This window comes from Dasypus novemcinctus, chromosome 18 (genome assembly GCF_030445035.2).
Source record: "Dasypus novemcinctus isolate mDasNov1 chromosome 18, mDasNov1.1.hap2, whole genome shotgun sequence".
Lineage (NCBI taxonomy): Eukaryota > Metazoa > Chordata > Mammalia > Cingulata > Dasypodidae > Dasypus > Dasypus novemcinctus.
Genome location: NC_080690.1, coordinates 66,782,229 through 66,791,120, shown reverse-complemented (window position 1 = coordinate 66,791,120; position 8,892 = coordinate 66,782,229). Strand labels below are relative to the sequence as shown.

Below are 8,892 nucleotides of genomic sequence, written 5' to 3'. Positions count from 1 at the left end.
GACACAGCAAGATGACGCAACAAAAAGAGACACAGATTCCCAGTGCCACTGACAAGAATACAAGCGGACACAGAAGAACACACAGCAAATGGACACAGAGAGCAGACAACAGGGTGGGGCGGGGGGGGGGGGAAGGAGAGAGAAATAAAGTCTTAGAAAAACAAAACAAAAACTTAGGGATTAAAGGAAATGGTATAGATCTAGAAAGACACCTAGGCCTGTGGCCTTGTTGGAACTGGGTGGCTGGCAGGGCTGGCCCTAAGATGGGGGCATGGAAGAGGAGCAGGATTTGGAGAAATATGTCAAGTTCAATGTAGGACCTGAGTGTGAGATGCCTCTGGGTGATTCCAGTGAGAAATCCAGTAGGCCACTGAATAAACAAGTCTGGGGAATTTGCAATGGGTCAGGTATTTGGGCGACTTTGGCAGGTGAGAGATATTGAGTTACAGTGGGAGACTTTGGGTTACATGTGCATCATTAGGACAATGAGTGCGTTGGAATCAGTGAAATTTTGGAATCAGAGGTGGTGTTGGAGGGCCAAGGGAGATTGTTGCAGATAGCGAAGGCAGGAAAAATTGGAGGTTGGTGGAAAATAGGAGGTTTGGGGTTAGCATTAATCATCAGAGGGTCAAATGAAATCCTGGGATATCTTGGGGGTGGACAGCGGGAATTTCAGAGGTGATGAGGGTGGGGGTGAGTTGGTTGGAGATGTAGTCTGTCGGAGACTTCAGGATGTCAGTGTGACACTCTAGGTCACTGGCGGTCAGAAAGGTGTATATTGGGATTCTAAGGAGACACTACCCTATTACCTGGGGTCATCTATGATGTCCTGGAAGGGCCGGGAGAGGAACAAAGCCTGCGGCTCTCTCCGTTGCTAGGCAAACAGTTCCCCAGGAGTTGTTGCTAGGGCGTTATGTTTTCCTCCTGGCCACGCCCCCGCAGCCAACCCCTGGCGGTCTCCCGCTGGAGGGCCCCGCCTACCTTTTAGCCCCGCCTACAGTCCCAGAACCCTCACGCGAACCACCGCCGGAGCTTGTCCCACCTTCCGACCCTGTTGCCAATCGAAGAGGCGTCGCCCGGGCAACGGCCACACCTCTTCCGGCGCGGGACCGCGGCTTCCGGCAGGGGACCGCGGCTTCCGGCAGGGGCCCGGCGGCGGGCGGCGGTGGGGCAGCGGCGGGGCCCGGGGGGCGCCCAAGATGGCGGCGGGCGGCGCGGAGGGCGGCTCGGGCCCCGGCGCCGCCATGGGGGACTGCGCCGAGATCAAGTCGCAGTTCCGCACCCGCGAGGGCTTCTACAAACTGCTCCCCGGGGACGGCACCGCTCGTAGGTCTGGTCCGGCTTCCGCCCAGACCCCGGCGCAGCCGCAGCCGCAGCCGCCGCAGCCCCCGCCCGGCCCTGCCTCCGCCTCCGGCCCTGGGGCCGCCGGCCCCGCGCCGTCCCCACCGCCCGCAGGCCCCGGGCCCGCGCTGCCCGCCGTGCGCCTGAGCCTCGTGCGCCTCGGGGAGCCCAACGGCGCCGGGTCCGGGGAGCCGCCCGTCACACCCGCCGGGCTCGGCGCGGGAGGAGACCGCGTCTGCTTCAACTTGGGCCGCGAGCTCTATTTCTACCCCGGCTGCTGCCGCCGCGGGAGCCAACGGGTGAGCGGCCCGCGGTTATGGGGCCATGGGTGCGGAGAGGATGGTGGTCCCTGAGGTGGTCCAGAGGTGCCAAGAGCGTCCCCGAATGGACGAGGGATGGGCATTCTAGATGAGCTGGACCTTCCGGGGGCAGAGGATTCTTGAGGTGATGCAGGATTCCGAAAGGAGGATGCTGGGTATCTTGATGATAGTGAATCTTGAGTTGGTGTGGGATTCCGCCAGGTTTGGCATGGGGGTCGCGAGGTGGGAGGAGTTCTGGAGAGGAATACTGAGGTGTTGCGTGCTCAGAAGCCATTGAGAACACTGAGGTTGCAACCTGGAGGTGATGGGGGGTGGGGGTGGGGAGGTGGTCTTGAGACTTGGAAAGTCCAGAGGTGAAGGGGATTCTGGAAATTATGGGGAGGTTAGCGGTAATCGGAATCAGCTAGAGGAAATTGGGACTCTGGCTAGAAGAAAGGAGAATCTCTGAGCTGATGGAAGATGTGGAGGTGATGAGAGGGCCCTAGCAGGCAGAATCCTCCACCTGCACCATGATGGATGTCTGTGAAGTGTAGGTCCCAGAGGGGATGAGGCCCCTGGAGTTTATGGCGATGGAGAGCCTGGAGGTGATGAAGGTTCCTAACATTTGGAGGATCATGAGGTTTACTAGGTCACTGGACTGTGCTGGGGGTGGCTTGAGGCTTAGGGACTGCAGGGTGAAGGGTTTCCTGGAATATTGGGAATTAGGGTGATCTGAGATTTGGGGGATCTGGAGTATTGTACTAAGGCCCAAGGGAGTTGCTGAGGTCGCAGGGCAGGGCTGAAAGGGAATGGAAGTTCAGGGACAATGGGGACCCTGAACCCTCATGCTCTGGGCCTGGTGTCCCTGAAGTTGTGCGGGGCCCCACCTTTGAGGAGGCACTGCAGTCATGCTGGGGCAGGAGGGGGAAGGGACTCCTTCCTCTCTGATTTCCCCTCTTCTCTCTCTGATTTGGGGGCCCCTTCCTGTCTGTGGTCGTGCCCTCCCTCCCCACTTACCCATCGACCTACCCACTTCCCTCAGGGATATAACCCTGCTTCCTCTTCGTGGTTTTCCCAACCTCAACAACCTCTTCCTTCCTCTCAGTGGCTTAAACCATTAACCCCTTTTCTCCCATCACTCAAGTCCATTGACCTCAACAAGCCAATTGACAAGAGGATCTATAAGGGCACCCAGCCTACCTGCCATGACTTCAACCAGTTTACTGCTGCCACGGAGACCATCTCCCTGCTGGTGGGGTTCTCGGCTGGCCAGGTGCAGTACCTGGACCTCATCAAGAAGGACACCAGCAAGCTATTCAACGAAGAGGTGATTGTGGGCCCCAGGGCCCAGAACCGTGCCCCCCACACACAGTGTTTGCCAGGGGACTGTATCACCTGGGAAGCAATATACAGTGCTTCTCTGGGCAAGATGAGGGAGAGGTGATAAGAACAGGACGACAGGCAGCAGCTAATGCAATGGCAGCTGCTAATAATCACAGCTGCACTAGCTGTTCATGAGCCCTGTGCTAAGTGTGTTGTTCCCTGAGTTCTCATCAACTGATAGGAAAGGAGTCGTGAGGCCCAGTTTGCAGGTGAACAAAGCGAGGCTAGTCAGAAGCTGGGATTGGTCTGATTCCAGAGCCTTTGCTCTTCAACTTCTCTCCTCTGTGGGCTTTGGATTCAAATCCTCCTGCTGCACTATTTATACACTACCTGACTTTGGGAAAGTGACCGTTCCTCTCCGAGCCTCAGTTTTCCTCCTCTACAAATGGGGATCCTCATCCCTACTTCATAGGACTGTTGTAAAAATCAGACATGGAGATTGCTCAGTCCTGGCTAACTTGGCACAAGAGGACATGTCCACAGGTAGGGACTCCCCCCGGCCTGTATCTTTCTTGCTACTCCAAAGGAGGTGCTCCACAGAGATTCTCAGAATGAGGAATGACCGAAGGGAGTGAGTGGGACATTGAACGGGTTAAAAATGAATTGGCTCATCCATCCAGGAAATATTTATTGAGCCCTCACTCTGTGCTAGACACTGGGTTACTGCTCTGAGCACTTGGTACTTGGGATATCACACCACCCTGAACAGAACAGACAAAAGCCCCTGCCTGCATGGAGCTTTCAGTCTAGCAGGTGTGTGTGTGCGCGCGTGTGCATGTGCGAGGCGCTTATCAAATCAGTTTGGTATCCTGTATGGCAGAAGGGGATCAGTGCCACGGAGAAAAATCCAGCTGGGAAGGGGCATGGGAATGCTTGGTGGCTTTTAAATAGGGTGGTAGGCAAGGCCTCACTAGGAGTTGAAGTTGAAATAAAGACCTGAGGAGGTGAGGAAAGTTCTCTGGGGGTAGGGCACTCTATGTAAAGGCAACTGCTGGTGCAAAAGCCCCCATAGGAGGACAACACAAAGGCTGCACGGCTGGAGCAGTTTTTGAGGGGGACAGGATAGGTGAGCTCTGAGAAATAATGCGGAGGGACCAAATTGTGTAGGATCTGGAAGGCCATGGAAAGGACTTTGGCATTTACTCTTAGATAGAAGCCTCTGGAGCAGCTCTTGTCAACTGGGCTTCCTCAACTGAACCCTAGAGCCCAGAAATGAGTTGAGTTACTGTTTTCTCCATTCTTCCAAGGATGGGAGACAACCGGTAGACTCTGGGCAGGAAGTTAATTCAGTGCATCCAATGGCTACCTGAGGGCATCAGGGCTTAATTCACTCTGGAACCTGTTGGCCAAAGGTTTCAGGAGTGTGCCAAGTGGGACAGTGGCCTGTGCCCACTCTTACTTTAACAGAGCTCTCAGGCCGCTGTGCAGAGAGCAGTCCACGGCCTGGAGACCTGAAGGCCGGTTAGGAGGCCACTGCAGGCTGGATGGCGCTGGAACCGGGGTGCCAGGAGTCGGGGTGGAGAAGAGGTCAGATTCTAGGTATGTTTTGAAGGCTCACCCAGCCAGCCAAGATTTCCAAGCCACCTCTTGGGTGCACTGTTTTGTGTGCTGGGGATGGAACCATGAGCTCCAGAGATCCCCTCCTTTGTGAAGCTGGCATTCTGTGAATAAATGTCTTGCCTTAAGTCTGACATGGTGAAGATGGTGGAAAGGGTTAGACAGAGAGAGGGCAATTCCTGGAAGGACAGAACTGTCCCCTTTCCAAAGATGGTGCATCAAGGCTCCTCGGAGCCCCTGCAGCCACCTCACAGGTAGTCCTTTGTTTCCCTGCCTTCCCATGACCCAGGATCTGTCTCCCTGCCTCAGTTTGGGGGCTTCTCCGTGAGGAGAGTGGGTGCCCTCAGCCCTGGACCCCACCCGACCCCACTTGGGGGAACTGGGTGGGTCTGAGGGCCTGGCTGGGGAGGAGGGCTGCGGGGCCTGTGGCTGCCTCCCAGCCCTGGCCTGTCTTCCCGGCAGCGGCTGATCGACAAGACCAAGGTGACCTATCTGAAGTGGCTACCGGAGTCGGAGAGCCTGTTCCTGGCGTCCCATGCCAGCGGCCACCTGTACCTGTACAACGTCGGCCACCCGTGTGTCTCAGCCCCACCCCAGTACAGCCTGCTGAAGCAGGGCGAGGGCTTCGCCGTCTACGCGGCCAAGAGCAAGGCGCCCCGCAACCCCCTGGCCAAGTGGGCGGTCGGGGAGGGGCCGCTCAACGAGTTTGCCTTCTCGCCCGATGGCCGGCACCTGGCCTGCGTCAGCCAAGATGGCTGCCTGCGCGTCTTCCACTTCGACTCCATGCTGCTGCGCGGGCTCATGAAGAGCTACTTTGGGGGCCTGCTCTGTGTGTGCTGGAGCCCTGACGGACGCTACGTGGTGACCGGTGGCGAGGATGACCTGGTCACCGTGTGGTCCTTCACTGAGGGGCGGGTGGTGGCCCGCGGCCACGGCCACAAGTCCTGGGTCAATGCTGTGGCCTTCGACCCCTACACCACGCGGGCTGAGGAGGCGTCAGCAGCAGGTGGTGATGGGGAGCGAAGTGGCGAGGAGGAGGAAGAGCCTGAGGCGGGGGGCGCCCCACTCTCCCCGCTGCCCAAGGCCGGCTCCATCACCTACCGCTTCGGCTCAGCCGGCCAGGACACGCAGTTCTGCCTGTGGGACCTCACGGAAGATGTGCTTTACCCGCACCCGCCCCTGGCCCGCACCCGCACCCTCCCCGGCACCCCCAGCACCACGCCACCGGCCACCAGCAGCTCACGGGGCGGGGAGCCAGGTCCCGGCGCCCTGCCCCGTTCCCTGTCCCGCTCCAACAGCCTCCCGCACCCGGCAGGCGGCAGCAAGGCGGGGGGCCCCGGGGCGGCGGCAGAGCCCGGCACCCCGTTCAGCATCGGCCGCTTCGCCACCCTCACGCTGCAGGAGCGGCGGGACCGGGGCGCCGAGAAGGAGCACAAGCGCTACCACAGCCTTGGCAACATCAGCCGGGGCGGGGGCGGGGGCGGCGGGGACAAGCCTAGCGGCCCAGCCCCCCGCAGCCGGCTGGACCCGGCCAAGGTACTGGGCACTGCGCTGTGCCCGCGCATCCACGAGGTGCCGCTGCTCGAGCCCCTGGTGTGCAAGAAGATCGCCCAGGAGCGCCTGACCGTCCTCCTCTTCCTGGAGGACTGCATCATCACCGCCTGCCAGGAGGGCCTCATCTGCACCTGGGCCCGGCCCGGCAAGGCGGTGAGTGGCTCCCAGGGGCCCCCGGACCCGGCAGGACTCTTGGCCCAGGCCCTTGTCACCATCCTCACAGTGGGATGAAAGCTTAAGAGTCCAAGCACAGAGCCACTGCAGCCCTAGAGGATGCACTTCTAGAACCCCGGGCCTTGAGTCGGCAGACGGGCTTAGGCTGTCGGGGTGGGTAGCTGCGGGTGGTGGGGACCATGGCCCAAGGCTCGTCTGAGAGCGGCATGGCCTGGTCCAGCCGCTGGTGAGCTGAAGCAGAAGCTGCACTTCTGTGGCAAGTTAAGTTTTTAAATGGTGAAACTTTCAGAAACGCTGTGGGCCAAGCTAAGCATCCCCAGGCAAGGCTGAGCGGCTGAGCGAGGGATCCCAGCTCCGTGCTGGAGGCGGGGGGCCCTGGGTCCCTGCCTCCAGGCCTGTTCACTGTGACCTTGGGCCGGTCACCGCAGCCCCGCCCTGACCTGTCCTGTCACCTCTTAGAGCAGAAAGCCTTTGAGATGGCTGGGCGACCGGGTGCTTCCCCCTCCTGGGGGGCCGTGGGCCTGGTGAATTTGGGAGCAGTGGACCCGGCTCTGTCAGTAGCTCAGGGCCGGGTGCGGGTTCTCAGCTGGCAGGTGTAGGCCGCAGCTCTGCTCCTGGATGGTTTTGGAATCTAGAGTCCTGGGTCGCGGTCTCAGAGTGTCAGTTGAGGGCACTGGAGCATGGGGGCCCTGGTGAGCCCTGACAGAGCCCCTTCTGTCTCCCTAGTTCCCAGATGAGGAGACCGAGGCCCAGACAGGGGAAGGAGGTTGGCCCAGGTCACCCAGCAAGTCAGTGGTAGAGGTAGGACTGTCCCGGAGGGTTTTCTCCAGAATTTCAGGACCCCCAAGTCAGAGGAGACCCCAGTTTCCCCCTCTCCCTCCCCCACCCTCTGGTCAGGATCAGCCAGGGAGCCTAGAGCAGCAGCCTCTGGGGGTCTGGTCACAGCCCCCGGTGGCCCCTGACCCTCCCTCCCCTCTCCCCGCAGGGCGTCTCCTCCCAGCCCGGCAGCTCCCCGAGTGGCACGGTGGTGTGAAGCCCTGGGCGGCCCAGCCTGCCCCCTCCCTGCTGAGCTCACTCCACGGCGGATTAACAGGACTAACCATGGCGACGGACTGCGCCCCTCCCCCGCCTGCACAAACTTGGGGGACAGAGGGTCTCCCTGACCGGCCAGACAGGAGGGGGAATGTGTGGCCGCAGCCTTGTCCCCACCCACTGCCAAGTACAATGACCCGCCCCCCCAGACGTCAGTGTTACCCTCATCCCTGTCCCCAGCATGTGACTGGTCACTCCTGGGGGGGAGCCCCCCGCCCGCCAGAGCCCACCTTCTCAGCGCACCCCTCCTGGGGCGGGGCTCCTGCCCTCCCCAGCCCGCCCCTCCGTGGCTACGGTCTGTGCTTCTCTCAGAGTGTTAAATTATGGAAGCCCCTCAGGGGCCCTCCCCGCCCTCAGGACCTCTTATTTATACTAAAGTCCCCAGTTTTCATAGCCCTGGGCCCGGCCTCTCTGTTCCGTTCCTGGCGGTGTGGCAGGAGTGGGGGTGCTGCCCCCTCTTAGAGTCCCCCACTCCAGCCGGGGAGAACTTCAGCCCCGCCCCCTGGGAGTCGCCGGAAGAACCTTCCAGCGGGTGGAGGGGTTGGGGGGGGGAACCATGGCTGGCGCAGCAGGGCCCTTGGGCCAAAGAGGGGCACCCCCGGCCTCTTGAGAGAGGGGGATAGCCAGGACCCCCTCCAGAGTCTTCAGCGGGAGATTTCAAAAGGCTTCAAGTGCCCAAGCTGTCCACATGAAATATCCAGAGTTTTTAAGAAGGGCCTGTCCGGATGCTTCCCCCTGGCGGTTCTTGGTGGTCCCCTGGACTAAGGGTCTCGGCTGCTCCGAGGACAAGTCTTTCCCCTGAGCCCGCTGCCGGGCGCTGCTAGAGGCCAGGACTTCCTCTCCAGCACAGCCGCCCCGGGAAGACCCCTGCCGCGGGGCCATCCCGCCCACCCAGCGCCGGGAGTGGTGGCTCCCGCCCCGCCTTCCACCCCCGAAATGTTTCTGTTTCTAATCCCAGCCCGGGCAGGAATGTGGCTATCCGGCCAGGGTCCAAGAAGCTATTTTGGGGTCTCCTTGGCCTGAGGAGGACTTTGCTGTACCACCCGCCTCCCCCAGGCTTTGGCCAGCGGGTCACCCCTGGTCCCGCTCCTGAGCCTCGCCTCCTGCTTCTCACCTCACCACCCCTTCCTCACCTCCTGCCAGAAAGGCAGTGTGAAGCAGGGGGCCCGAGGGCTAAATTTAACTGTCCCAAAGTTGGAATCCATGGTTGAGTCACCCGAGAAGCTGCCCTGGCCTCAGCCCCCCTCTCTCCACCCCTGCTTGGGGTTTGGGGGTGTTGCCTGGATCTTGCTGAACCTCAATTGGCCCCCTCTAGGGAATGGGCGGGCTCATCTTTGACATCTGTCACACCTGTAGTTTTCCTCTATCCACCTTTTAAAGGAGGGGGGGCTAAGATTTGAGGTTCCCCCCCCCCCATTAAACGCTGAATGGTCCAGAGGGGCCCTGGAAGGAAGGAGTTGAGGGGGGGCCGGCTTGTGAGGGGTTAAGGCTG

General features: G+C 60.5%; 1 protein-coding gene across 1 annotated transcript; it reads left to right on the top strand.

Moving 5' to 3' along the window:
- Nucleotides 1–1,149: 1,149 nt before the first annotated feature.
- DMWD (DM1 locus, WD repeat containing) lies at nt 1,150–7,793 on the top strand. Its single transcript, XM_058280453.2, has 4 exons — nt 1,150–1,640; nt 2,785–2,967; nt 5,043–6,287; nt 7,294–7,793. The coding sequence occupies exons 1-4, from the start codon at nt 1,200–1,202 to the stop codon at nt 7,339–7,341; spliced, it is 1,917 nt and encodes a 638-aa protein (XP_058136436.1). The 5' UTR covers nt 1,150–1,199; the 3' UTR covers nt 7,342–7,793.
- Nucleotides 7,794–8,892: the final 1,099 nt, after the last annotated feature.

Excerpts from the sequence above, each read along its gene's own strand:
- DMWD (XM_058280453.2), top strand. The coding sequence starts at position 1,200 with ATGGCGGCGGGCGGCGCGGAGGGCGGCTCGGGCCCCGGCGCCGCCATG. Across the intron at positions 1,641-2,784 it reads GCCGCCGCGGGAGCCAACGG|TCCATTGACCTCAACAAGCC; the intron begins GTGAGCGGCCCG and ends CCATCACTCAAG. Across the intron at positions 2,968-5,042 it reads GCAAGCTATTCAACGAAGAG|CGGCTGATCGACAAGACCAA; the intron begins GTGATTGTGGGC and ends TCTTCCCGGCAG.